Below are 27,474 nucleotides of genomic sequence, written 5' to 3'. Positions count from 1 at the left end.
AGACAAATGACTGTTTGGCCCAGGGGACCCCACCCACAGTAATGGAAACTCAGGGCAGGTTGGCATTTTATTAGATAAAAACAGGAAGGAGAGTGCCCACCCACTCCTGCCTGCCACTGGCTCAGAAAGGCACTCGCCAACTTCTCCAAGAAAGAGTCTCTGACACTGCGATCATGACAGGGTGCCAGCAGAAAGCACCTGGGCCCTCCTAAGTCTTGTTACCAAAAAAGGAAAAAGAAAAAATCATCTCAGCTACAAATTCTGGGACAGGGACTACACCTGGCTCTTGCCCTAAGAGAGAGGTCTTCCCTCTCACACCAGAAAATAGAAAGGCTTTCTATTCCACTGGCCTAGGTGTGGGGAGGGATAGTAACTTCCAGTCTGTGGGCCTCATTTCCCAGGTGCCTTCAACGCTCATCAAAACCAGGCATGGGGAAGGCCCTGGCAAACTGCTCCACCCGTTGCCTGAGGTCGGCCAGACGCTGACTTGTTTCCGAATCTTTAAGCAGGAAGGATTTGAAATCCTGGAGCTTGGCTAGAGAGAGAGGGTGAGAAAACAAGTGGTCAGAGCTCTGGGGAAGGCAATGAGATGGGCTGGGGGAGACAGCAGACAGTGAGTGGGAACAGGCTGGCCCAGGGGGCCTTCTTGCCCACTCACCAGTCTTGCTCTTCACATCTAAGCCAATGTTGACCCCTTCATCTATAAAGTCCACAACTCTCCGGAAGTCATCCTCACGGAACTGTCGGGAAGTCAAGGCCGGGGCCCCTGGAAAGGGGCACAAGAGGAGGGATGAGCATAGCCCAAGGTTACCTGGCAGGCATCCAGCATGGGAACCCCTTCCCTTCTTAAATCCCAGGTCTCACCAAGCCGAAGGCCCCCTGGTGTGATGGCACTTCGGTCTCCAGGGCAGGTGTTTTTGTTGGCAGTGATGGATACAAGCTCCAGCACCCGCTCAGCACGAGCTCCATCCAGGCCCTTGGGCCGCAGGTCCACCAGCACCAGGTGGTTGTCAGTACCACCTAAGGCGGGTAAGAAATGGGGAGTGGTGAGTCCTGGGCCTTTGCCTGAAGCTATAGAGGCCCTCACCAATCCCATGCTGGCTCACCCGATACCAGTGAGTAGCCTCGCTGTAGCAGGGCATCCGCCATGGCCCGAGCATTCTTTAGAACCTGGAGGGAGTACTCTCGGAACATGGGGGTGCAGGCCTGGAGATGAGACAGTAGCAGCTGTGACCCCAGACGTGGACCCAAGCCCTGCACTGTCCTCTTGTCCCTGCACCCTCAGCATAGCTCTGGGACCCCAGACTTGATCCCTTCCATCTGTCCCAGCATCAGTTAGCAAGATGCAGGGTTTAAGCCTCCAGGCCACTGGCCCCCACACCCTACAGGGGCAGGATGCCGAACCTGCTTTAGGGCCACAGCTACTGCAGCAATGGCATGATTGTGGGGCCCCCCCTGCAGGGATGGGAACACGGCAAAGTTGATTCGGTCCTCAAATGTGTAAGGGATCTCCCGGCCAGTCTTGGGGTCCACAGCTTTCACCCCCTTCCGGTAGAAGATGAGTCCTGATCTGTGTGAGAGAGGTGGGTGGTCAGAATCTAAGCCAAAAAGAAGGACAAGGGACAGAGAAAGCAGAGGAAGCTGGCGGACCTGGGCCCTGAGGGCACACTTCATGTGGGCTTGGTACACTGGATTCCAGTGGTAGATGGAATCAGCCCCTCAATCCCATCCCCAAACTCCTTGCCAGGGCATGGCCACCATGGGCAAGAGAAGGAGAACTGTCACAGACTGGGCAGGAATCTTTAGGGCTGCAGAAAGAATTCCTCTTAGGTCCTGGCCAACAGTGCCCCAGGAATAGGCCAGAAGGCAGGAAAGGCAACGCCCGACCTCAGGGAGCCTGACCTGGCCCCTCGAAGAGTCTTGTGAGTAGTTGTGGTGACGACGTCCGCATGCTTGAAAGGCGAGGGGATCACCTTGGCAGCCACCAGGCCACTGATGTGGGCCATGTCTGCCAGCAGGTGTGCTTTGACCTCATCACATACCTGGGCAGGTAGAGAGGAAAGGGCTCAGCCTGGGGACAGCCCGGACAGGCCTGCCCAAGGCTGCCCTCCTCCCACACCTCCTCACCACCCCTGGGGAGGTGCCCAGTCTCCAGCCTCCCACCAACCTCTCTCATGCGGGCGTAGTCAATGAGACGAGCATAGGCACTGGTGCCAGCTATGATGAGCCGTGGTCGGAAAAGTCGAGCAGTCAGTGCCAGTTGGTCATAGTCAATGAGGCCAGTTTGGGGCTGGACAGACAGACAAAGAGCTAAAGCCCCGAGAAGGAAGCAGGGCAGCTCACTCTCCTCCTTGACCCTAAGGATGGCCCAGGGCTTCAGTCCCTCAGCCTCTCCAGGAGAGGACCACCACCAGGGCCGAGAGCCCCTCCCCACACTCTAGAGCACTCACGTTGAGCTTATAGGGCATAGACTCGAAGAAGATGGACGTGGCTGAGATCCGCTTGACATCAGACATGTAACCATGGGTGAGACTGGGAAGTAAGAGGAAGTAAGGAGGCCTGGGTGGAAGGAACCCCAGACTTAACTGCTCCCTTCAGCTCCACAGTTCTCTGGTCCCAGAACGCTGGTCCTAGTACACACCACCTCACTGCTCTGTCTACTCTGTGGTGGGTACTGTAACTGGGATCTTATCTTCCTCATCCACTGTGACATGCAGGACAGGGCAAAGCCTGTTCCATCAGTATAGTCCATAGTAGGTATTCAATAAATACCTGCTTTCCCACACCAATCCTGCCCACCAAGCCCATCAGCCAGCCCATTCATACTCACTGGCCCCCATCAGGCAGGTCCAGCCCCATGATCCGGTCGTGAGGTTGCAGAAGGGCTGTGTAGGCAGCCAGGTTGGCTGGGGACCCAGAGTAGGGCTGGACATTGACTCCCCACTGTGCAGGGTCCAGGTCAAAGGCTTCCAAGGCCCGGCGCTGGCACAGCAGCTCAATTTCATCCACCACCTCTGCTCCCCCGTAATATCTGCCATGGGAGAGGGGTAATGAGGGCACAGAGAAAGGACTCTCAACCAGCAACAAAGGACTGGGAAGTTCACTCCTCAATGAACACTGGGAAGGTACAGGTGGGTTCCCCCACTGGGAGCACCATCCCTGACACTGCCCTCCAGCCCTCACCTCTTGCCAGGGTAACCCTCCGAGTACTTGTTGTTCAGACAGGACCCCAGGGCCTCCAGCGCAGCTCGGCTGCAGAAGTTCTGGGGTGGTGGGGGGCAATGTCAGAAGGTATTGAGCCCCTTTCCCTGGACTCCCACAGTCCCTCCCTGCCAGAGAGCTGAAATCGGGAGTACTCCCTGCAGAAATTTCCATTCACTCAGCGCCAGGCCTGGGGCAAAGCCAGAGGGCAGCATTTTTCAGAAACCCAGCTGCCATGAGAGGTGGCCCCTCCAGGCTACCTACCGACTCAAACTTGTGCTTCTAGGCTCCTCTTTCCTTGTGGAAGGAAGGGGGAGATCAGATGAGACTGTAGGGACCCTGGAAGCTCCCCTAATGCGCCAACGCCATAAATTAGACTTGCCCTGCCTTTGCTTCAGAGAGGTAAGAAAGGAGAATAAAGCCCAAAGAAAGGTCCTGAGCGTGAAAGGTGTTCTGGAGAAATATCTGTTAAGGTAACTTCGTTACTTCCTGTACCCATGGTGGCCCAACCCCTGCCCATCTCCCGAGGTCCCACCTCTGAGGCAATGAGCTCCAGGCCTCGACACTGCCTGTCCTTCTCCCTCCGCAGCAGCTCCCACATCTCAGGGTCACTGTCTGACAGGCTCTCCTGGCCTGTCCAGCCCCTGTTTGCTTCCCCAGTCTGAGTCTGGGCTGCCTTGCTGTGCTGAGCCCGAATGGCCGTCCTGACCAGCTGCCCACATCTCTGCAGAGGCTGGAGGCAGGAAAAGTCAGGATGAAATCACAACAGTCCAGACAGATCGTTTCCTGACCACCCTCACTCATGCCTGTAAGGCCACACTGAGGAGCCAGTTGTCCAGCCAGCCTGTTTCAGTTCTCACTATCCTGACCTCCACCTTCAAAAGCCAGTTCTAGAGCCAGGCTTGAGATCAATGTCCAGGGGGTGGTTCTGATTTGTTCCATTCACTGCACTGCAGCTCAGAAATCTCCCACCACCTCACTCCATGAACCATTCTACAAAGCTTGTCCTCACGAAGCTATGTCTCCCCTACTCCAGAGAGGGCCACTGAGATTCCAGAACCTTCCCACCCACCGGAACAAGGGGGTCTTCCAGCAGGTCAGCATAAACATACCCTAGTCAATGGGGTGGGGGGCAGCGGGGGGAGATATAGAGTTGGCAAGGGCTGAGGCCACAGGCTGTAGAGCAATGGAGGTGGGAGGGTAGACCTTTAGCAGTCCCTGGGGAAGAGTTATGTGGGAGGGGAAGAGGTGGGGGTCTGTCCGAAAGGCAGCCAATACCCTGTCCCCTTACTTAGCCCCCTACTCCTTCCACCTCCTTCCAGCCCTCACTGCCGCAGGACCCCTGCCTGATGCAAGCTATGAGCCTCGGTTGCATCATCTGCAGGGCCCAGAGCTGGCCGGAAAGGCTCAGCTTGTGAGGCCAGGCCGAGAAATCCGCTCATTCGCCAGCACGGGGTCCTCGGGGCATCCGGCGCTGTCCTCTCCCCTAACGCCACGTGAAATGGGCGGTCACAAGGCCCTGGGGCGTCTGATCGCCAGAAGATCGCCAGAATGAGGACAGGTTCGCAGTTCACTCCACGCGTGCCCAGGGGTCTTGGGGATTCCCTAGTTACACGTCTGCTCCCTGAGGCCCCAGTCCACGTGTGTGCACAAGCCAAAAGAACCCCAGAGTTTGTGACTAGGAACTAAGGTAGGAGAAGAGCTTCCTTTTCACTGGTTACCTAGCATCTGGAGCCCCATTCTTACCCGAGCTGCCCATAGCAAAGAGAAGTACAGCATCGCAACTCGGAAGTCGCAGAAGGTCCAGCCACCAACTCTGGTCTAGGGCAGCAAGCTGTCGGAAGAAGACCGATCGGAGAACGCATGCGCGAGAAGAGCGCGCTGAGAGGCCAAAGCTAAAGGGAGGGACCTACGCATGCGTAATGGTGGCCGCTTTGTCACCTTATGGGAATTGTAGTTCTTCCCACTTTTTTCTCTACAAGTCCCGTCTGTAGCCCCAGGTTTAGAGGCCCGTGCCTGGAAAACAAAAAACAAACAAACAAAAAAACAGTCCAGTGCCGCCTTCTCTCCTAACTGTCCTGAAGCTTTTCAGGGTTTGTTTTCCTTCTGTCCATTTTCAAGACAAATGTTGATTGGGTGCCTACTGTATATCTAGCTAGCTTTATTAGACTCCAGGAGATCTGGACTCCCACACAAAATAGAGAACTATGGAGCACTGGAAAGCACCATGGTTTAGAAGGGTCAGAGACTTGACTTCAAGTTCCAGCTCTGGGACTAGCACATTAGCCTATGGGGGCTTCAGTTTCCTCCCTGGTAAAGTCACAAGAAAATACTGTGTGGTGGGGATTCAGTGAGGCTTTTCCTGTGAACCTGCGCTGTGATGGATTGTCCTTTCCTCTTCCTCTGACCCACAGACCTGCCTCTTCCAAGGTATCTCCTCTTTCTCTTCAGACATCTGGGAGCAGAGGGAGGCGCCCCTCCTGTTGTTCACTTATCGAATTTTGTCACCTGTGCACCTCTTGATGTCTCAGCAGTCAGTGGGCTCTCCTTTTTTCCCCAGGGCTATAGATCCTTGGGACTGGAAGGGATCTTCGTTTTAGCCTGACTTCATCTGGATGAAACCCTTGGGAGTAGGACTCATTGACCCCTCCAGGAAGAGGTTTCCAAACCTGGGTTGAAAACTATGATATAAATATGAGTGTGGGGTCTGCCTTCAGAGATTCTAATTCAATGGATCTCAAGGAATAGACACTTGCCCACCTATGCTGCCACACAACTAAACCTCTCCTCAGTGGTTCCGATAAGCCAACTTGGTTTTTAAAAATTATTATTATTTTAAAAAATGCTTTGGGCTGGGCATGGTGGCTCATGCCTGTAATCTCAGCACTTTGGGAGGCTGAGGCAAGAGGATCTCTTGAGGCCAGGATTTCTTTTTTTTCTTTTTTTTTTTTTTAATGAGACGGAGTTTCGCTCTTGTTACCCAGGCTGGAGTGCAATGGCACAATCTTGGCTCACTGCAACCTCCGCCTCCTGGGTTCAGGCAATTCTCCTGCCTCAGCCTCCCGAGTAGCTGGGATTACAGGCACGCGCCACAATGCCCAGCTAATTTTTTGTATTTTTAGTAGAGGCGAGGTTTCCCCGTGTTGACCAGGATGGTCTCGATCTCTTGACCTCGTGATCCATCCACCTCGGCCTCCCAAAGTGCTGGGATTACAGGCTTGAGCCACCGTGCCCGGCCAAGGCCAGGATTTCTAAACCAGCCTGGTCAACATAGTGAGACTCCCATCTCTACAAAATAAAAATTTTAAAATTAGTTAGACATGGTGGTATGTGCATGCAGTCCTGGATACTGGGAAGGTTGAGGCAGGAGGGTCAACCCAGGAGTTTAAGGTGAGCCATGGTCAAGCATCTGCACTCCAGCCTGAGGAAGAGAGTGAGACTGTCTCAAAAAAAAATTTTTTTTTTTTTTGAGATGAATTCTTGCTTTGTATCTCAGGCTGGCGTGCAGTGGCATGATCTTGGCTTATTGCAACTTCTGCCTCCCGGATTCAAGCAATTCTCCTGCCTCAGCCTCCGGAGTAGCTGGGACTACAGACACGTGCCACCACGCCCAGCTAATTTTTGTATTTTTAGTAGAGATGAGGTTTTTATCATGTTGGCCAGGATGGTCTCGATCTCTTGACCTCATGATCTGCTTGCCTTAGCCTCCCAAAGTACTGGGATTACACGCATGAGCTGCCGTGCCTGGCAAATAAATAAATAAATAAATAAAATTGTTTTTTAAAGGCTAGTGAAGCAGTGGGAGTGAAGAAGGTACAAAGAAACCTGTAACTGGTTTTGATCAATTAGTTGTAAACATCACTGCACTTGGACAGACTGATAACCAGTGGTTTTGAGAATCATTGCCTTATGTAGCAATGTTATTCATTCATTCAACAGACAGATTGAGCTGTTACTCTATGCCAGGCATGCCATATCCCTGGAGAGATATGAAGAGCTCACTGGCTGCTGGGATACCACGAGGTGAACAGGTAACAAAATGTGACAATGGTGGCTCACGTGGGCGCGGTGGCTCATGCCTATAATTCCAGCACTTTGGGAGGCCGAGACGGGTGGATCACAAGGTCAAGAGATCGAGACCATCCTGGTCAACATGGTGAAACCCCGTTTCTACTAAAAATACAAAAATTAGCTGGGCACCCCTGTAGTCCCAGCTACTCAGAAGGCTGGGGCAGGAGAATTGCTTGAACCCGGGAGACGGAGGTTGCGGTGAGCCGAGATCGTACTATTGCACTCCAGCCTGGGTAACAAAAGCAAAAACTCCGTCTCAAAAAAAAAAAAAAAGTGACTATGACAAGCAGGGGCACCTTACCCTGCTCTCAGATGTCCAGATGTATGAGGTAGAGGAGGAGGAAGAGGAGAAGATGCCTTGAAGAAGGCAGAGGGGATAACAATCCATCACAGCAAACAATCACAAGAAAAGCCTCATTGAATCCCCACCACACACTATTTACTGTGGCTTTACAAGTGAAGAAACTAAGGCCCAGATGGGCTAATTTGCTAATTCCAGCCATCCCCACCTGGCTCTCATACCAGGCCTTAGAAATGCCCCCTAGCTGGACCCTCCTTCCCTGCCACTGTAGGCTCGGCTTTTCTCAGGTGTTTCCAGCAATAAGCCTGGTGTTAGACTTCTGGGTTCTGCTTTTGGCCAGTCTCGGCTCCAGAACCATTCCCCATCTCCCTGCTCTCTTCAGTTGACCCTGTTATTCCTTCATCCAGCCAGCCAGCGATATTTATTTTCTGCTTACTGACTTTTCACTCCCAGATCTGTCTGGGTCAGACTCGGTTTCTGACTCAGTTTCAGGCTGCAGCCAGTGGGCAAGCCCCTGGGGAACACTGCCCTCCCAGTGGGCATCCTGACCCTGGACTCAAGGCAAAGATGAGGAGTTTCTTGGTGCCTCAGCTTGTCCGCGCCCCCTCCCTCCTCCAGCTAGGGGTCCCTAGGGGAGGGGGGCGGCTGAGCTGAGAACCGCTAATGAAGCCGCAGCCAATTAACGCCCAGGCCAGGGTTGGGGGCGGATAAAATTAGCAGCCTTGGCTGCAGGAAGAAGCCTGAGGCAGGGGTTGGGGGAGGGTGGGCAGTTGGCTAAAGAGGGCTGTGTTTGCAGGCGGCAAGTAGCGACTACGGGCCCCGCCTTCCAAACCGGCGCTGGTCCCTTCCCCCATCCCCTCATCCCAAAGCTCCCTCCCTCCCTCATCCGTCTGCAAACTCAGCGCCCACGAAATTAGGAAGGAAAAGGAAGATCGATGACTCCAGATGCTGTGAACACCGTTCCCCCCAAGCCTGCCACCTCCCGCCGGCCCCGCGGAGCTTAGCAGGTTGTCAGCACTCCGCCGACACTGTCCCTGCATCTCCATATCATTCAAGGTTTTACGCTTCCTTCCCCAAATCGTCCCAAATAGTTCGCTGATGATCCCCACTTGGGTCTCATCTCCATCTCACCTGCTGCAGCTTCCCTTCGCCCACCTCAGGGAGGAGAATCCCAACCTCAGGCGGGCTCCTACACCGAGGGTAACGCTCAGCTCTCTTTTATCCGGTCTTTGGTGACTTCCAAAGTGTTAGCTCTGTCAGGCTTTGCCTTGGTTTCCCCACGAGCCGCTGAGGGAGAAGACCCTGGCCAGGTCTCTACCAGACAGAAGCCCACACCACATCCCCCATTCCCTACAAAGGTCTCACACAGGCGCGTATTGGATTTCACTTTATTTTGTTCCCTTTCTCGTCTGTTTTGGCATAGAAAAAATATCACCGAGAGGAAGCAGCTGGAGAGGGCGGGTGGAGCTGGACTGCAGGGACTGACTGGAGGGAGGCGGGTAGGGGTCGGGCCAGGCCAGCGCCTCAGCCCAGGAGTTCTGCTTCCACCACCCTAACGGGGTTTGGAGGAAAAGGGGACAGGCATATAGCAGGCAGAAAGGTGGGAGGACAAGCCAGGGTTTTTAGGCCTTTACAGTCTTAGGCAGGCAGGGTGGAGCAGGACAAGGTGCTGGGGGGTAGGAAAGTCAGGGCAGGTTGAGGGTGCCAGGCCAGGAGTTAGTAAAGCTGCGGGGGGAGGGGAAAGGGAGTGCCCAGCCTAGCGCCGAGGATGAAAAAGGGACTCAGTGTGGACCTAGGGGACACTGGGACCACCGCCAAGCCCCGCCTATTCTGGGGCTGCACTCTTACCCCTTTCATTTTGGGGTGTATTGGAGGGGGCTACCCCAGCCTCTTGGGCACTCCACATAAGGAAAAGAGCACCCACGCTAGCTGAGGGTCCCGAGAGGGCCGTTCCCCTCTACCCCCAGAGTGGAAGAAGTGGGGCCAAGGGAGTGGCAGAACACGGGGTGGGGGGGGTTCCCACCTTGTGAGGCTGGGATTTGGCGGGAGGCTCGGGGCTGGGGAGGGGCGCTATCCGAAGTAGGGGTGCTCACTCTGGAAGTTATAGTCTGGGCACACCTTCTGCACCAGTTTGTAGTCAAAGCTGAGGAAAGAAACGAAGATACAGATGACTTTGAAGGGCTTGGCACAGAGCCAGGCGGCCTGGCTCTGCGTGTGCTCGGTGAAGCACACCTGCGATGGGTCGTACAGGCACGGGCGGTGCTTGCGCGCGCGGTTTGTCTTCTCATACTCCACGTGGCAATTGAAAGCGCGCGACTCTTTGGCCCCTGGCACTCCCAGCGCGCCGCCAAGCGGCCCCGCCAGTGCGCCCCCGAGGGAGCCCCCAAGCCCCGGCCCTGCCGCTGCGGCAGCCGCCATCCCCAGCGGGGGCCCCAGCCCAGGAAGCACCCCCTCCAGGGCGAGCGTAGACTGCAGAGGGTGGGGGGCAGGCCCGGGCAGCCAGACTCCCCCGAACTCGACACGCTTGGAGGGCGGCACGATGCTGACACTGAGATTGCCCAGGCTGGACGAGTTGTGGCGGAAATACACACTGAAGGTACCGTTCACATGGTCCACGATCTTGCCGGTCACCAGCAGTGAAAACTTGAGAGTATGCACCCGAAAGTAGAAGTCCCCCCAGCCAAAGATCTTTTTGGCGCGGGCCGCCTTGATGGACGGCTTCCTCTTGGTGCGCTGCGCGGGCAACGCCCCGGCTGCCCCCGCCCGGGCTAGCGCCCCCGTGTGGTTGGTCGGCCAGGCCCAGCTCCAGGCGCGGCCGGCGCCTAGGCCGTCGGAAGACCTCGGCCCTGGGAGCTGCTGGCCCGGAGCACCTGCTGCCGCCGCAGCGGGTCGAAGCTCCAGGTACTGCGGCCTTCCGGATTCTGGTATCTGGGCATTGACAGCCTGTGCACGAAGAAAGAGGAGAGAGAGACGCTGGGTTTGTCCACTGCCATCCTGTCAAAGCCCTACTCAGGCCAGCGCCATTACACAGCCGCTAGGAGACCAAATGGAACCACGCAGTCTCGCAGGGAGCAGGGAGTGTGCCTTGGAGGAGACCTGCAGCCCTTTCAAGCTATGTGGTCTTGGCCAAGTCCCTTCATCTCTCTGGGCCTCAGTTTGTACGTCTGTGAAATGACGTCAATAATCTTTGTGTGCCCACAGGGCTCCAATGGGAGCCCAAAATCCAAAGCCAGTAAGAAGGTGAGTAGGGAGTCGAGCTCTGGCTCCCGGCTCCTCTTTCCTGGCCCCATCCCTGGTTGGTTCCAGTAATGAGCCCGGGAGCCTGAGACCACGTTAACATCCAGCATCAAGAAAGAGGCTCTGGCTGGGCATGGTGGCTCAAGCCTGTAAATCCCAGAACTGTGGAAGGCCGAGGTGGGTGGATCATCTGAGGTCAGGAATTTGAGACCAGCCTGACCAACATGGCAAAACCTCATCTCTAGCAAAAACACAAAAATTAGCTGGGCGTGGCGTTCCGTGCCTGTAGTCCTAGCTACTGGGGAGGCTGGGGAGGGAGAATCATTTGAACCAGGCAGGTGGAGGTTGCAGTGAGTGGACATCACACCACTGCACTCCAGCCTGGGCAACAGAGGGAGACTCCCTCTCAGAAAAAAAAAGAAAGAAAGAAAGAAAGAACGAAAGAAAAAAAAGAAAAAAAAGAAAGAGGCTCCAAGACCTGAGAGACCAGGAGAATCACAAGCTCAGACAGGGTAAACCTCAGCCCCAACTGGCCTGTGAGGAGTGGGTGCTGGGAACCAGTTGAGCAGAGGAGGAAAGACCAACTGTCCCTCCAGGTCCCCAGTGCTCCAGCTCTGGTGGAGGCCACCTGGCTGCCGAGGAGCCCCTGCCCAATCCCACCATTCTGTGTGTCTCAGATGGCCGCTGATCTCAGAGACAGTGTGGGTTCCAGGACAAGATGGATCGAGAGGCAGGAGCGGCCAGGCCAGGCCTGGGCCATCAATTATCTGGGGTGGGGGCAGGGGGTGGTGGCCGGGAGTGAAGGAGACAGAAAGGAAGCGAGAGGAAGAAATATGGAGATGCTGCTCCAGGGAGGGGGGCGGGCGGGAGAGGAGCTGCATGTCAGAGGGTGTCAGTCAGCCTGAGCTAGCCGCCACTGCCTCGTGCTGTGGCCCTGACTGTGCACAGGTCGGCGGGGGGGTGGGGGTGGGGGTGGTGGGGTGGGAGGGGGGAGGTGTACCACATGTGTCAGCCTGGGGTGCTGGTGTCTCCATTAGCCCCAAAGGGTTATGTGTGTGTGGCCTGTACGTGTGTGTGGCTGTGGTGGCTGTGTGGGTGTGTGTCTGGATGTCCACACATCTGAGTCTGAGGAGACTGTGTGTGTGTGGCTGCCGGTTGTGGCTGCATGTCTGTTGTGTAAATCGGTGGTGACTGTGTGTATGTGCCTGGATTGGCAGTGTGTGTGTGTGTGTGTGTGTGTGTGTGTGTTTGTGTGCGCGCGTGCATGTTTGGTGTGGTTGTGTGTCTGGGTTGGCTGTATGGCTGTGTACAGTGGTCTGAGGGTGGCTGTGTGTGGCTGTCTGGAGGTGTCACCTTTCCTGTGTGAGCCCCTGTCATCCTCTGCCCAAGTGTCAAGCTCTTTCTAAAGGGGGTGTATCCGTAGTCACAGAACAAGTGTGGTCTCGCCGTGTTCCGATGGGCGCGGGATGTGTGTGCATGTCAATTGTATCTGAGGGATCTCTGGGGAGGTGTCCCACACTGGCCCACAGGCTGTGCTGTGGGTAGGTAAGGAGCCAGGAAGCATGGGTGCCCCCCTCTGTTTGCCCACACCCATGTGTACACACTCTGTGTCACTGGGGACAGGAACAGCAGAGCCAAGCTGCTGGGCTAGAATCTCCATCGCCTGTTGTCCCTGCCGCGCTGCGATCCCGGGTTATTAATGCTGCCGCCACCCGCTCGTCATACATATTTATCGCCCCCCTCATTCCCCCTCCCATCCATCCCTCCTCCCAGCCCAGGTGAGGGGGCGGGGATGGCAAGAATGATTGACTCCAACAGACAGGCTTAAGCTGGCAGCTAACACCTGGAGGGTGGGCCTGCGAGCGTGTGGAGGAAGGGTTCCCAGGGTACAGTGGGAGGGAGAAGAGGCCCCAGAAGTAGGCTTGGAAAGGACAGGGCCTGAGCCTGGGAGAAGGCACTGGGGGAGGGGAGTTAGGTTTCCAGGGAAAGCCAGAGGGAGGGCCGTTTGAACTCTGATCCCTAATCTCACCCAACCGCTGTTCTTTCCAGAAGCCCAGCCACCCAGGTCCCCCCATCCCCATAGCATCTGATGCTATAACTCCAAATGCCTCCAAGCCACCCCCTCCCAGCACACCCAAGCACCCCTATGTCCTGTACCCAGTCAGAACCTGGCTGGGGCGATTCAGGCCAGTGGCTCCTACCAGGCAGAGGTGGGGGAGGGGAGGAGCTTCAGCAGGGTAAGGAGAGGTGCCAGGGTGTCACCCCCATCTCTGATCTCAGACAAATTGCCGTCTGTGCTTCTCTGATCCTGGTGAATCCCCTGGCTTTGGGTACTCCACCCCTACCCGCTGCTGTAGACCGCCAAGATAAAAAGGAAGAGTTGGGGGAGCACGGCCGGCTGGCCCAAGCGACCTTGTGGGGGAGTTCGGACAGGGAGGGGCGAGAGTCTGCGAGGAAACGAACCGAGAAATGGGAACATGGAATAAAATAAAATAAAATCCTCCCTCTGGCTCCGCAGATTGCTCTCGCTCTCTCTCCCTCTCTTGCGCTCTCACTGTTTTTCCATCTCTCTCTCTCTCTCTGTGTCTCTCTCTCTCTCCCTCCCTCTCCCCCCATTCTCTCGGTCTCTTTTGTCACTCAGTCTCTTTTCTCACTGTTTCTGCCTCAAATTTCTTCCTTTCGTGATTCTGATTTCCTCCCTCTTTCTGTCTGTGGTTCTCTCTGGAGTCCTTCAGGCTGTCTGTCTCCAGCAGCATGGGGGGAGGTAGGGGAGTGGGGAAGGCAGGTGGTAAGGAGCTCCTCTCTGCACAGAGCTCTGGTCGCCCACCTCCATGGCTGAGGGTGGGAGCAGGATGTTGTCCGAGGAGGGGTCCCCCTTGCTCCAGAGCTGGCTGGCTTAATTAAGCTAATTGGGCGCGGTGACATTTGTGGAGGGGAGAGGCTATCTCCACGGTCGGCGCGGGGGCGGGGCGGAGGTACCCGGCAGCTGGGGGGTTCGGCAGGCTCCTCCAAGCCCATGCCAGTGGGAGCTGCACCAGGAGTGCTTTGCCCCCAGGCGGCGGGCCCACGCACCTTCGTACCTTCAGGGAGTTGAGGTGGCCTCCTGCTGCTGGGGGCAACAAACTCCACTTCAGGGAGTGGCTCTTTGGGGATGAAACTGCTGGGAGTCGGGGGAGGATCAGGCTGTCAGCCCCCCAGCCGCATTGCAGGGTGCACCTCCCCTGGGCCTCCAGACTGGGGGGTTGCTTCTCCCCTACTGCCTGGCTCAGGTGGGGTACAACCAGGATCTGACCGGCGGAGGGAACAGTACCCTGTAGTTGGGCAAGGGATAGTCCAGGCCTGGGCTGGGGAAGGGAGTAAAGAGTGTGCTAAGCCCCTGTGCCTAGGAAGAGGCAGGGGTGCCGCAGCCGATGCCGCTGGAGTCTGGCTGGGAGCCAGGGACAGAGGTGTGGGTGAGGACAGAGCTGGGGTGGACAGGACTGCCTGTGGTGAGGACTGAGACACAGATAGAGGGGCACTGAGATTGGGGCCCGGCAGGCACAGATATAGGGTACAGAGATGAGGATGCGGTAAGGATAGGCCTGGGGACAAGGATGGGGAGATCAGACATGGTGACCAGGCATGGGGCAGAGACAGAGATGCGGACGGGGTAAGGACCAGAGGAATGAAGATGGGCTACAGCATAGTCCAGGAAGCAGCATGGGGACAGGGATGGGGGAGGATGGACAGGCACAGAGGACAGGCAGGGACACCTCTTCCCAGACCCTACTATGGCCTGAGGGGCGGGGCCGGTAGTGGGGTGGGCTCTGCCCTTGGGCTGGATGCCTCCTCCCTCTACATCCCGCCTAACTGCCTTCCCCCGGCCTGCCGCGCAAGGCTCACCGTTATCTGAATTTTGATTTTATTTTATTTTATTTTATTTCCCTGCTTCCTAGAGCCAGCGCGGTCCCCGCGGGAACGGCTGCCCCCCGCCCCCCGCCCCGCGCCTCACTTTATTATTGCAATAAATGTGCCTATAAAGGCGCCGGCTCCGGGGCGCGGTGGGGGTTGGGGGGAGCTGCGGAGCCGGGATGTAATTTCCCGAAGCCGGAGCCTGAGGGGGAGTGGGCGGGGTGGAGGTGGAGGAGGGGCAGGCAGGGGAGAGGGGGAGCCTCGCCAATTTCCAGCGCTCAAGGCAGCACTCCCTGCTCTCCCCATCCCCACTGGGCAGCTGCTTTCCACCCCACGCCCGGCGACTCCTGCCTGTGCAGAGCCCTGGGACCCCTCTCCTATGACCCTGCCCCTCTCTGTTTGCCCCGTCCCTCACGGATTCCACCCATCTTGAGTTGCAGGACTAGGTCCAAAGTTCCCCATCTCCGTGCCAATTACTCCTCCGACCTCCGCGAGGTCCCCCCACTTACCTGCTTTCTTTAGACGTTTATGTTGTCCCCCTCCACTTACCTCATCCCTGACCCCTCTTTGCCTTGCTTCTGTTCTTATTACCTCACCTCCTCCCTGGGTCTCCAGCTTCTCACCCATCCCAACTCTGACACTCTAAATTCTCCTTTCTGACACTTGCCCCTCCTAAAAGGACTGTGAGGCTTCCACTGCAGGCTCTGGCCCAAGGGAGCTGTCACAGCAGCCCCCTCCCCTGTCCCCCGGTCCAGCTGCGGCCCCTGATTACCCCCAAATCCCCGCCAGCAGCTCTGGGCCCTAGCTGAGGCTGTGCGTGTCTAAGTGGCTCAGCCAGAGATTAGCTGGGGGGCTAGAGGAGGGTGTGGAGGCAGGAGGGGGTCGCTGGCAGAGGGGCTTCGGCCTGCCAGCTCAGAGAGACTCATCCTAATCCTTTCCTGAGGCAGGATAGAGCTGGTGGGTCCCATAGGGCCCGCCCCTGCCCTTCCCCAGCTAATTAGTGATTAGTGATTAGTGATTAGTGACTATTGATCGCCTGCTGCTTCTCCCAGTAGGCAGCTGCTTTGGCAAGGGGTCGGGGAGACACAGGGAGGGAAAGGAGTCAAAGACTTTATGAGAAAGACCCTGAAGAATCCCTGACTGAGAGGCCAGAACCCCAGAGGCAGTAGAAGCCAGGAGTCCCAGGCCCTGAGAGATGCGAAGCCTGGAGTGAGGAGGAAGGGAGAGAAGCCCGGAGGAAGGTGAGCAAGCAGGACGGGAGAGGCAGAGGTGTCAGCTTTTCATGGTTAGGGTTGCCAAAGAGCTGACCTGTAAACTGTCCCCTACCCGCCTCTCACCCAGGATGAGCCTCGCCTTTTGCCCACTCCCAGTGCTGGCACCAAGACACCCCTGAACACCCAAACACATAAGCCACACTCAGATACATAAACAACCTGAGGCTCACGATCTCATACCACACTCAAATGGACTCACAATCACAAGCACATAGAAGCACACTCACAAACCCCAGAGACTCATACAGACAACACACGGGCCCCAGCATACAGAGGACCACGGGGTACACATGCACACACACCACACTCACAAGTGCACAGAAGCACACACAGCTATCTGGACACACAAACACTCCTCTACCCACACTTCCCCCATGCAGTTATACATATTCACACACCCGCAGTGTGTGCACACACAAAAACACATTCTAACATGCACACAGGCTGGGCTAATAGCAGATCCACTGGCTCCGTTGACTCCAGCACGGAGGCCCCACAGCTGCAGCTCTCACACACACTCAGATAGATCCCATCGCTCATATCCTCATGCTCACTCTCCCTTGAGTCTCCACCAGATGTTTCATTCCCCTTCAGGGGGCAAAGGAAATTAAACCAGATCTGTCCACAGGGGAGTTTATTTACCAGGGAGAGTGGAGATGAGGAGGGAGGAAGTGGGAAGGAGGGGCAGGAGAGTGCCATACCTACCACCTCTACACACATGGGTGGCCTTCACACATGGGTGGGTGGGTTGTAGGACACAGACCCCCCCCCTCCAGTCCACTAAGGACAGAGCTGGGCAGCAAGTCCATAAGAAGCTCCTGCCAGTGGAAGCAGTTTTCATGAAGGGGCTCCTCTGCCTACCTTCCAGCCCCTCAAGGTCACCAGGCGGGACTGGGAGGGCCAGGGAGCTCTAGCGTTAGCTTCACTGGGGCAGCCCCTGCCCTGCTGGAGTTTGCCGAGTGTAATTTGGCTGAGCAGGCAGGGGTCCCAGTATTAAGGGGAGAAATACACCCCTTCCAGACTACAGGAGCTGGGGCTACAGAGAGTGAGGGTTTGGGAAATGACCTGCCTGCCCCCAAACTAGGTAGGTCACAGTTGGGGTGCAGGAAACAGGGAAGGCGTGGGCACGTAAGGCTGGTAGTAGGAAAATGGGGGACTGGGCCCCCCATTGCGGGCACACGCCAGGGGCATGGACAGATGGCTGCACTGTGAAGCAGGCACTGGCACTCACTCACGCAAAGCCAACACCACCACACCACACCAGTATACATATGTACCCTGGGCCCCAGTACTGGACAGCCAAGCCTGGCTTCCCTGGACACATGAACACAGGTGCACATGGTGACCCACGGCCTCCACCCAGCACATATGAGCACACCATGTACGCGGGTTGAAGCCTCCAAGTCAGAAGGAGGCAGATCAAGTCTGGGTCGCCTTAGCCTCTGGGTCTTCGCCTGAGAGCCTCAGGGAAAGAGGCCTTGGAGTGGGGTTGGAGGAGGGAGGGCATGGGAGGAGAGACTCCCCTTCCAGACAGCCCCCACTTCAGTGGGGCACGAGAGGGGGTGTGTCTGTGAGGTCGTGCAGGGGAGATGGTGTCTCCGTGAGAAATGTGATAGGAGGCAGTAGCCAAGTTCAGCCGTGTCTGCCTGAGTCCGTGTGTGCGAGTGTATTCGGGCCACGGATGCTCCCAGCACAGAGCCCACCTGGCATGGTGACAAGTGCAGAGAAGAGAAATGGGAAGGAGACAGTGGAGGGGTGTAAGGACAGACAGACATGAGGAAGGCGAGCGAGGCTGGCGCGGAAAGACGGCAAAGCTGACACCCTGCTGGCTTGTCTGTCTGTCTCGCACTCCCGCTCTGTCTGGCGCACTCACGGGTCGGGCTTCGTCCCCTCCCCCGCCGCGCCTGAAGCCGGTTCCGAGCGGGGGCTCCGCCCGGCACCCTCTCCAAGCCTCAGCCAACTTGCGCTGGGAGAGCGCCCGTCCCGAATCCGGCAGTCTGTCTGTCCGCGTCCCCCAAGCAGCGCAAAGTTGGGACGCTCGGAGCTGGGGGCGGGGCGGGGGCACGGAGCCCCTCGCACTCTGGGACCTTCGCGTCCCGGACCCCGCGCCCGCGCCCCAGCCCTGCCATCCTTACCTTCCTAAGGAGCCACGGGCCAAAGAGCAAGAAGAACCATTCCGGGAGCAGCCGCATCTTCCCGGGCGGCTGCGTGGGGCAGGCGGGGCGGGTCCCGGGCAGGCGAGAGCTGGGCCTGGGGGCGGGCGGGCGGCGGGGCGGCGGGGCGGCTGAGGGAGCGGCTGGAGCAGCGCGAGCGGCGGCGCGGCCCGCGGACTGGGCGCGAGGCGCGGAGCCGGCGCTGGGGGCGGGGCGCGGGCGGGGGAGAAAGTTGGGTCTGACTCCGCGGGCGGGGGGCGGGGCTCCGCGGCGCTCCAATCCCGGCCGCGCCCCGCGCGCCCCCTCCCGCCCAGCTGGGGGCACCGAAGGTGACTTTCACCCCGACACGCCCCGGACACGCCCCTGGCCCAGGTGCGAGGCGGAGGGGGTCGAGGGGCTCAGGCCCTGGACTCTCGAGAGGCCGCGTCTGTGCGCCTAGGAGGAACAGGGCCGTGCGTGGGGCGCCGGGCTCCGGGCTCCGGGCCCGCGCACTCGGGCCCGGCAAGGCTCTCCACGCCCGGGGCCTCTGCCCTGCTCAGGGGCAAGGTGGGTCCAGGGCAGGCACTGGGCAGGGGCTGAGGTGGGGACGGGCGGGGCCTCGGGCGGCAGCCGCCGCGCAATGCTGACGGGGATGGATGGGCGCCCCGCGGCTCATTCGGCCCGGAGATGAGAATCATTGATCACGGACGGAAACCCCATCACGTCTGTCAATAGGGCTGACAAACGGCGCCCGCCGCCCCTGTCCCCGCCCCACCGCACCTCTGCGGTTTCAGGACCCCTCGGCTAGACCCGCTGTTCACCTTTGCCCTTCGTCGCCACCACTGACCCCCAAGAGGCCTGGCGCGCCCCAGCATGGGGGCTGGGCAGGAAATCCCGCTCAGCGCCGTCCGCCCGGCCTCTTTGTGCAGTCTCTGTTCCTTCCCTCCCGCCATCCCATCTTTCACCATCAGCCCTTCTAGATCCTCATTCCCTTCCCTATCTCTGTCCTTGTCTCCGTCCCCAGCCCCAGCTTTCTGTCCCCATCCTCTTCTCTGTTTCTTCCTCGGTTCCCTCCTCCCCCAAGCCTCTCTCTCTCTCTCTGGCCCGGAAGGCTTCAGCTGTCAGCTGTTGCTATGCACTGAGGCTGTGGCTGAGGTTGTGGTATGACCAACACCTAGACAGTGAGAGGTAGGGACTAGCACAGAGACCGAGAGACAGATACATCCCTTGAGGGCCCACCCCAGGCATGCATGCAGAGGTATTCACGGAGACAGGGTACACGAAGCGAAATGCAGAGACAGGTGCACACCTAGCGGCACCCCCACACACTGAGGAGCACAGCAACAGAGGCCAGCACACCTGCACCCAGACGAGCACACCCAGACAGCTGCTCAGATCGCTCGCCCTCTCCTTGTCTTGGCAGAGAGAGCAAACACCCACAGAGGTGGACACACACACACTGAGACACACAGGTGTATGCTGTCACTGGCAGCCCAGAAGACAAGCGGGAACACATACAAAGAAATGGACAGACAGATATGGGATGTGACAGCCACATGCACGAGTCAGGGAAAGGACAGGGTGCTGAGAGGATGAGGCACACGCGGAGACACCCAGGGAGATAGGCAGAAGCCAGGAGGCAGGAACCTGGGTGCCGGGGCGGGGGCCAGAGAGGAGAGAGGCAGAAAGGGGCAGGAGTGTCCAGGCTCAAGTCCAGAAGGTTGGAGCCAGAACCCTGAGCCCAGGTTCCAAGCACGGGTTCTGCTTCAGTAGCGGCTGGGAGCAGTGGGCACACCCAGGGCTAGGCTGTCCAGGACAGAAGCCCATTACCAGGGTCCTGGTCTTCTGGGGCCCAACCCACTGAATCTCTCCTCCTTAAGCTACAGTCTCAGGCCACCCGTTCTCTCTCCAGTTACACATATATGCGTGCACTTGCACAAACACGAGTGCACACACACACGCACACTACTCGCCCTGTCTCTGGGTCTTTGCCTCTGTCCCTCTGTCTCTCCACTTCTGGGCCTCTGTCCCTGGTTCTTCTCATCTCTCAGGTTGAGGTGAGGGCTTCCCACCTGCCTCCCTAGTGACGAGTTAGAGGGACTGCCTCCTGGTGGACCCTCTTCTAGTGAATTCTGACGGGCAGGCGGAGGGGGGCTGCTCACTGAGGGGAGTGCCTTTCAAGCTGCAGTGGGGGCCCTTGTCGATCTGTCCAGGATCTTGAGATGACAGAGAATCAGTGGTGGGGGAGGGGGGGCAGATTCGTGGCTGGCAGAGGAGGGGCTGGTGGTGGTGGGGAGTGGGCAGGCACTGGCGTGGAGGGGAGCCAGCTGGCAGAGGGTAAAGGGGTGTGGCAAAATAGCCAGAGGGAAGGAATTGAGAGAGGCTGGGCAGGGGTCCCCTCGCAGGTGCATGGGTGCTGAGGCGGGGGCGTGTGGGGCTTCAAGATAGGCAGTGCTGCAGGAGTACGGACACCACCTGGTGGCCAGATAGGGACACAGACCTCCCACCCGGCAACCAAGGATTCTGTTTCCACGCAGAGTTGCCCATCCAGGGCTCTTGAGAAGGCAGGGATCTCAGAGTTGGCTTGGAGGATGAAGTTGGAGAGGGCATCTCAAGGCTGAGGGAAGGGGAGGGCTCTTGTTTCCACAGGTGCCTAGACTTGTAGCTTCCCCAAGGCAGAAGGACGCCCAGGAGGAATCTCCTGGAGTTGAACCAGTGAGGGAGGGGGAATGAAAGGCAGTGTTCCCCGTTGGGAGTTGGGTAAGGGGTCTTCAGGCATTTGTGGCCACCCTCCCTGAGCTCATATTTGCTGTCCTGGGGCTCTAACCCTCTCTCAGTCCAGGGCAGTGTAAAACTGTGCAGCCAGGCTAGATGCAGTGGCTCATGCCTGTAATCTCGGCATTCACTCACAAGGCGAGTGAATCACGTCAGTTCAAGACCAGCCTGACCAACATGGTGAAATCCCGTCTCTACTAAAAATACAAAAATTAGCCAGGCATGGTGGCACATGCCTGTAATCCCAGCTACTCAAGAGGCTAAGGCAGGAGAATTGCTTGAACCGGGAGGTGGAGGTTGCAGTGAGTGGAGATCACGGCACTGCACTCCAGCCTGGTGACAGAGTAAGACTACCTCAAACAAAACAAACAAAAAACTGCAACCTTCTGCAAGAAGTACCTCTAGGCAGGGGTTGAAATGGACCTGGATACCTTTGATTGGCAGTTTTTTCCTCCTGGAATGGCTAAAAAGATTGGTGAGCTGGAGCTGCCAAGGGCCCGGCAAGCTGGTCTTCCCAGCTCTCCTTCACCCCAGAAGACCCCCGGCTCTGGAATGCAGCATCTTACTTCACATCTGATTCATTCGTCTCCACAAATGTCAGTGCTTCAAGAGCAAATGCAGGCAGAGAGAATCGCATGGGAGCACCCTGAAGGATAGGAAAGCCTTCGCAGCCTCAATGTATTCACTTCTTATAGTGGAGCTTCTCACTGTGGGAGATCATTTTGGGTAGGGGGGTGGTGTCCAGTAGAAGTGAATGCAGAGAAACAGATCTGAGTTAGTGTCCTAGAGCCAGAAGGATCACACGATCCGGAGACGTGAATTCACGGCTGAAGGTCACACAGCCAGGAGAAGCAGATCTTCCTTGTCAAGTCCAGTGCCACCCGCTTCCCGGGCACAGCAAGATGGAGAGGGAAGGGCACTGAAAACTGGCTCGTCTGCCTCCAGCACGGAGCAGGTCGCCCTCTGGTGGCCAAAGCAGGCAAGTGCAGCCCCAGCTCCCAGCGTCTCTCAAGTCTCTCACACACAGGCAGACACCAGTGGCTTTTTTTTTTTTCTTTTTTTTTTTTTTGGCTTTTTTTTTTTTTTTTTTTTTTTACAATTTTATTTATAACAATATCTGTGTTATTTAGTTGTAAAGGAATTCAGCAAAAATTATTAAAACGTTCACGTCCCCAAAACGGGGCTGCCCGCTTGCCCTTCCTCAGTGTGGCCCACCTCCTTGGCATCCCCAGGAGAGGGGAGGTTGGCGGAATGTTTACCAGAGGAAGTCTCCAGCCCTGGGAACCTCCGTGGGGGCCCTGGAGATGGGGAGGGCCTGTCTGAGAGGGGGACCGAGCATGGCCATCTCATAGGGGCCCCTGGAGTCAGGGCTGGGGTTTGGGGTGGCCTTCCCCAAGAACTGAAACACTCCATCCTTTCCTGCCCACCTCAGCCAGAGCCACAGCTTCCAGACAGGGGCAGCAAAGAACTCTCCCCAGAATTCGCCCTCCGGGAGCTGTGGGAGCGGGTAAGCAGGAGGGGAGAGCCTTGGCAAAGTGTCTGATACAGGGAGGGGTCAGCAGCCCCAGCTCTCCCAGTGGGGTGCGCTCTGGTGCGAGGGTAGAAGTGCAGCCCCACGCCCTCCCTGCCTGCCTCCCTGAAGGCCGGATGGGGGTGCCGAGGAGCAGGCAGGGAGGGGATGGAGAATTAATACTGTGCTCGCTTGCTGGCTTGCTCGCTCACATATAAAACGTAATTCCTTCATTTTTACATTTATACATCCGGCGGGGCCGGGAGGGGCTGGCTGGGGAGGGGCTCGCTGAAGGACTTCTCTGGTGGGGGCAGGAGGCTCTCTGGGGGGAGTCCGATGGGGCAGGGCCCTATGCCAAGGGGTCCCCTATCTCGTCCTCAGGGCCCCGGCCCAGGAGTTCTCGCTTCTCATCCGTGCTGGCCAAGGAGTGGCGACTGCCGTGGCCGCCCATGTAGAGTGTGGCATACACGGGGTTGGTGAAGTTGGTGGGCTGCAGGGTGACAGGGTTCAGGTGGGGCTCAGCGGCTGGGCCTGTGGCCCAGGTCACCTCACCCCCTCCTCCGCCCCCTCACCTAACCCAACACCTTTGATTAGGCCACCCACAGCCTCATGGCCCTCCACCCTGCCCGCCTCCCAGCCCACCTTGTCAGGGTCCAGGGCAAAGTCGGCATCCAGGAGGCCTCCCACGTCATCAGGCTCTCCGCCCTCGTACATCTTGTAGGTGGGGTTCCCAATCTCCACGTTCATGGCCCCGTTGGTCATCCGCTGGTGTTGGAAGCCCTTGGCCCTGAGAAGAGGCAGGAGGATAAGGAGACAGAGATTATTGGGGGGTGGCATTATTATAGGATGGCAAAATAATGGCCAGAATGTTCCAGACTCCCTGTGACTCACCCTTGGATTCGCCGCTTATACCAGAATACCACTCCGGCCACCAGAAGCAGCAGCAGCAGCAACAGCAGAGGGATGAGAATGGAGGCCATATCTGGAGGGAAGAGGTGGGACACTGAGTTACCAAGGCTCAGGGAAGCAGGCGGCACATGGTCCCCCTGCTCTAGGTCCCGGCAGCCCTGCCTGCCCCACCCCTGCCACCTACGTCCTGGCTGCTGCTGGCTGAAGACATGCTCCTCACACCGGGGCCCTGTCATGTGGGGCGGGCACCTGCAGAAAGGAGGGATACGGCTGAGTAGGCATAACCTCCATAGCCACTGCTGCCAGGGAGACAGGGTGTGGAGGGTGGGCGCTGAGGCCCGGCAGTCCTGCTCAGATCTGGGGAAGGGAGGGATGCTCTATGCCTGGGTGAAGCCCAGGTCCAACTCACTGGCACTCAGGCATCATTTTGCTGTTCATGGTGCAGGAGCCGCCATTGCTGCAGTGGCCAACGCAGGTGAGACAGCTGGGGGCCACCCGGCCGTCTGTGCAGCTGTAGGAAGAAATCAGAGGCTGGGGCTGGGGCTGGCAGAGGTGTGTGTGGGATGCTGAGGAAGGGCTGGGCAGGGCTGGGACAGGGCAGGGGCTGGGTGGGGCGGAGCTGTGGAAGAGGGCCCCACTCACTTGCAGGTGACATCACCACTCTGCTTGTTGACCACACAGGCTCCTTCGAGACAGCGGCTGCACTTGTCCACCTCACACCTCGGCCCCTCGAAGTAGGCAGTGCAGCGGCATTGTCGGGAGCCATCAGCGGCCATCTGGCAGGTGCCAGAGTTCTCACAGTAGCCAGAGCACTGCCCTGTGGTTGGGGAGGGAGAGGAAGTGCCTCAAACCCCACCCTCATGCGGGTTCTCCATACGCTGAGCACAGCTTTTCTGTCTGGATAATCCTGGTGCTGGGGGTGCACTGCATCTTTGTGGGGAAGCGCCAGCCACCTGGGCCTGGCTCAGCTACAAAAGGCCTCCCTTCCTGAACTGGCCCCTGTGGGTCCCAGGCACAGGTGGACCATTACCCCATGCCCTGGGGTCCTCCGTCACCCTCCCGCCTGCCTTGAGGCCCAGGGATGGCTCACTCACGGAACTGGCAGCGATCGCCCAGGAAGCCAGGTAGGCATCGGCACTGGGGCTGGTTGCCCTGGTTGACGGTGCAGGTGCTGTTGTTGGCACAGTAGCCCGCACACACCTGCTGGGTGCATTTGGGGCCCGTGAAGCCCGTGGGGCACCGGCACGTGGGCATGCCTGGTGGGAGAAGATGTGTGAGTGGGACTGTGGCCCTCGGGACCACCTGGCCCCACAGCAGAAGAATGGACTGGACCCGGGCGGGAGGCAGAGACCAGAGTGGACGCTGGGTGGTGGAGAGGAGGCTGGAGGCAAGGCAGGGGCTGGGCATCTGCCTGAAGTGGGGCAGCGGGTGGTGGGGCTGGGGCTCAGGGGCAAGGAGCAGGCTTAGCGACATGAGGGGGCATACCAGAGGGGGAGGCAGCGCAGGTGCCCCCATTGCGACAGTGCTCCCAGCATTGGTCCAATTCACACTTGTCACCTGTGTAGCGGGGCTGGCAGCGGCACTTGGGCTGCCTCCGTGCATTGAGGAAACAGCTGCCGCCGTTGAAACACTGCAGGTTACAGGTTCCAGGCCGGGAAGCTGCAGGATGGGCCAGTCAGGCGGCAGAGCCAGGGGAGTAGGAGGGGAGGGATGGGCAACAAGGTCAGGAGAAGTCAGGCGCCACAGGAAGGAGAGGGTCCTGAGGCACGGCTGGGGACTGGGAGGGCATGAACGTACCATCTGGGGGTGGTGTTGGAGAGGGCACAGGCACGCACGTGCCGTTGTCCAGCCGCTTCCCATTGGGACAGGTGCAGACAGGTCCACTGGGGCTCAGCAGGCAGAGCCACTCGCATTTCTTGCGGTCACATGGGTTGGTCACTGCAGGTATGGGTGGGTTGGGAAGGATGCTGAGCAGGACCCTTCTCTGAGGCCTGTGAGCCCAGGATGACCTCTCCCCACCAGGTTCCAAGGCCACAGCTTGGAGACTCAATGCCCACAGGCCTCCCCTTCCCCAGCTCAGGCTCTCTCTCCACCCCCACCTTCGGGCTGCTTGTGCTGATGGTACAGGACCACGTCAGAGGCATGGCTCAGGGCCCCCGTCAGGTTGACCAAGGGGCTATGGCCAAACTTATGGATCTTGAAGACACGATTATTGATGTAGGTGACACCATAGATGTAATCCTCAAAGACGTCGATGCTGAAGGGGTGACTTAGGCCTGGGGGAGGAGGTGGAGTCAGAGGGGACCCAAAGGTCACTCAGGCCCTGGCCATGCTGTCCATGATGCTGGCACCCGTGGCTCCCAGACACCTCAAACTCAACACATCCAGACCAAATTCCCCTCCCTGCACCTGTTCCTCCTATGGCTACCACTGGCAAAAGGTCCCATCACCCCCAGACTTCTGGGGTCACTGCTGACTTCTGTTCCTTCTCCTCTCATTTGTTAAGTTCCTAATGTACCTATGCTGCCTCCGTGCAACCCAACCAATGAGTGGACAATCAGGCCAGAGGGTCAGGGTGGGCCTCAGGCCTGACTCAGGGGGAGCCCAGCTGGAGAGGCCTGGAAGGTACTACAGCATTGCTGGGGTCAGTGACAAAGGATGGGAGGCATTGAAATGGGGCCTTTGGCTTGGGAGGAGGATGGCAGGGCTGGGGACAGGCTGCTGCCGGGCTCTGACCTCGTTTGCTGTCAGCAGCCACAATGGGGTCCGTGCCATTGAGCCGGATGCTGCCGATGACTGAAAGCTTGGCATCTGCCCAGTACAGCCGCTCATTGTGATAATCCACAGCCAGGCCTGGGTAGGCAGAGAGCACTGTGAGGGCTTGACCTCCCGTCCCCAGGCTGGGGATGGAAAGCAGAACTGCCTCTATGCCTGGGACAGCTCCACCCTGTTCACACGCCACTCACAGTCGCCTCTTCCGGGAAAAGCCTCTACAGCCTATCCGCCCGTCCCAGTCCAAGCCCCATCCTGTCCCTCGATTTTGTGTGACTTCAGCAGCAGCTGGGCTCTGCGAGCTGGGCCCCTCCACGCCCCTGCCCCTCCCACACTCTGTCCCCACGAACCTGTGGGCCACTGAATGTTGTCCTGCACCAGTGTCTCCCGGAGGGTTCCATCCATCGCTGCCGTCTCGATCTTGGGGTGGTTGCCCCAGTCTGACCAGTACATGGTGCTGGGGAGGGAGAAGGGGTGAGTGTGGGCAGGCCGGAGGCAGGCCCAGGCAGGACACCAGCTTGCTGGTTTGGGTACAGGGACTGCTGGGAACTGGGAGGAGGGCGTTCGTCCTCCTACAGAGAAGCAGGAGGGAATCTGCATTCCAGCAGGTTGAGGGGCTTTTCCTGTAAAGCCACATTGTGCTCATTCAGAGCCACAGATGCTGGCAGAGCTGTTCCCGGGGCAGAGTGAGGCTGCTTATGACAACCAGCCAAGCAGAGATCAGGTCCTGGCCTGAGCAGGCCTAGCTGGGGACCTCAGGCAGAAGCAGCACAGGGAGGGCCAGGGAAGGGCGGCCAAGAAGGCCCAAGGGCCTGAGAAGGACTCTGTCCTCAGGCTGGCCTGGGAGGGAAGGGCACACCTGTGGGTGTAGCCCCCAACTCTGTCCCAGTGGCTTCCTACCACCAGCCCAGAGGCCTCCCCCCAGGGCCCTTGCCCACCCCCTCAGTGGGTCCACCACAATGGCATGGGGCTCGTCAATCATGCCCGAGATGAGCGTCTTGCGGTTCTCGCCCTTCATCTGTGCCACTTCGATCACATCTCGGCCCGAGTCGGTCCAATACACGTTCCCGGCCACCCAGTCGATGGCAATGCCTCTGGGCATCTTCAGCCCTGAAATCTGAATGGAAGCCACAGGTTCAGGGACCACTGCTTTGTCTTCCCAACATTATCCCCCAATACCACTCTGCCAGCCTGTCCCTGCTGGAACATCAGCCCAGGCTCACAGCCGGTTCCCTGGCTTTAAAGAGATTCAACTGGCATAGAGCACGGAGCTTATGTGCAGACCTGCAGCTCTCACAAGTGGCTGGTGAGCTCTCCCTAAGCCTGAACAATCGCAATGATCACCTGATTTTATTGATAAAGTGACACCGAAAGACGTTCAATGAGTTGGCTAACACGTAT

The 27,474-nt window shown here is 58.2% G+C and overlaps 3 protein-coding genes across 6 annotated transcripts in view; all 3 read right to left on the bottom strand.

The window, feature by feature from the left end:
- Window positions 1-54: 54 nt before the first annotated feature.
- On the bottom strand, window positions 55-5,098 carry SHMT2 (serine hydroxymethyltransferase 2). 4 transcript variants are annotated; one of them, XM_010337217.3, is made up of 12 exons: window positions 4,948-5,053; window positions 3,737-3,934; window positions 3,184-3,263; window positions 2,831-3,031; window positions 2,451-2,532; window positions 2,168-2,290; window positions 1,903-2,042; window positions 1,405-1,570; window positions 1,107-1,206; window positions 865-1,020; window positions 659-766; window positions 55-535 (listed from the first exon to the last, which is right to left on the bottom strand). In XM_010337217.3, exons 1-12 carry the CDS (start codon window positions 4,978-4,980, stop codon window positions 408-410), a joined length of 1,515 nt encoding a protein of 504 aa, XP_010335519.1. In that variant the 5' UTR covers window positions 4,981-5,053; the 3' UTR covers window positions 55-407. The 4 variants fall into 4 exon arrangements, with proteins under 4 accessions (XP_010335519.1, XP_010335521.1, XP_074258866.1 ...); XM_010337219.3 differs by lacking the exon at window positions 3,184-3,263 and having other exon boundaries at window positions 4,948-5,098; XM_074402765.1 differs by lacking the exon at window positions 3,737-3,934.
- A 3,847-nt stretch (window positions 5,099-8,945) lies between these two features.
- On the bottom strand, window positions 8,946-18,332 carry NXPH4 (neurexophilin 4). The gene is made up of 2 exons (XM_039472478.2): window positions 18,111-18,332; window positions 8,946-10,516 (listed from the first exon to the last, which is right to left on the bottom strand). The coding sequence occupies exons 1-2, from the start codon at window positions 18,165-18,167 to the stop codon at window positions 9,644-9,646; spliced, it is 930 nt and encodes a 309-aa protein (XP_039328412.1). The 5' UTR covers window positions 18,168-18,332; the 3' UTR covers window positions 8,946-9,643.
- A 3,672-nt stretch (window positions 18,333-22,004) lies between these two features.
- The window catches only part of LRP1 (LDL receptor related protein 1), an 86,724-nt gene continuing 81,254 nt past the window's right edge, over window positions 22,005-27,474 (bottom strand). Inside the window, exons 77-89 of the mRNA XM_003926457.4 lie at window positions 27,012-27,190; window positions 26,424-26,530; window positions 26,038-26,154; window positions 25,401-25,577; window positions 25,099-25,239; window positions 24,787-24,960; window positions 24,396-24,557; window positions 23,944-24,118; window positions 23,711-23,812; window positions 23,486-23,550; window positions 23,284-23,374; window positions 23,035-23,179; window positions 22,005-22,882 (exon numbers count right to left, since the gene is read on the bottom strand). Coding sequence (XP_003926506.3) covers window positions 22,742-22,882; window positions 23,035-23,179; window positions 23,284-23,374; window positions 23,486-23,550; window positions 23,711-23,812; window positions 23,944-24,118; window positions 24,396-24,557; window positions 24,787-24,960; window positions 25,099-25,239; window positions 25,401-25,577; window positions 26,038-26,154; window positions 26,424-26,530; window positions 27,012-27,190 — 1,776 coding nt within the window. The 3' untranslated portion in view covers window positions 22,005-22,741. The remainder of the gene's footprint in view (window positions 22,883-23,034; window positions 23,180-23,283; window positions 23,375-23,485; window positions 23,551-23,710; window positions 23,813-23,943; window positions 24,119-24,395; window positions 24,558-24,786; window positions 24,961-25,098; window positions 25,240-25,400; window positions 25,578-26,037; window positions 26,155-26,423; window positions 26,531-27,011; window positions 27,191-27,474) is intronic.

Source organism: Saimiri boliviensis, chromosome 7 (assembly GCF_048565385.1).
Source record: "Saimiri boliviensis isolate mSaiBol1 chromosome 7, mSaiBol1.pri, whole genome shotgun sequence".
Lineage (NCBI taxonomy): Eukaryota > Metazoa > Chordata > Mammalia > Primates > Cebidae > Saimiri > Saimiri boliviensis.
The sequence above is the reverse complement of the archived record's forward strand: the minus strand, read 5'-3'. Positions and strand labels throughout refer to the sequence as shown.

Bases quoted from the DNA above. Each gene is read 5' to 3' on its own strand.
- NXPH4 (XM_039472478.2), bottom strand. From the start codon at position 18,167: ATGCGGCTGCTCCCGGAATGGTTCTTCTTGCTCTTTGGCCCGTGGCTC. The intron at 10,517-18,110 runs GTAAGGATGGCA...CTTCGTGCACAG, and splicing joins GCCCGTGGCTCCTTAGGAAG to GCTGTCAATGCCCAGATACC.
- SHMT2 (XM_010337219.3), bottom strand. From the start codon at position 5,066: ATGCGTTCTCCGATCGGTCTTCTTCCGACAGCTTGCTGCCCTAGACCA. The intron at 1,207-1,404 runs GTTCGGCATCCT...TCTCATCTCCAG, and splicing joins TAGCTGTGGCCCTAAAGCAG to GCCTGCACCCCCATGTTCCG. The intron at 767-864 runs GTGAGACCTGGG...GCCCCTTTCCAG, and splicing joins ACCAGGGGGCCTTCGGCTTG to GGGCCCCGGCCTTGACTTCC.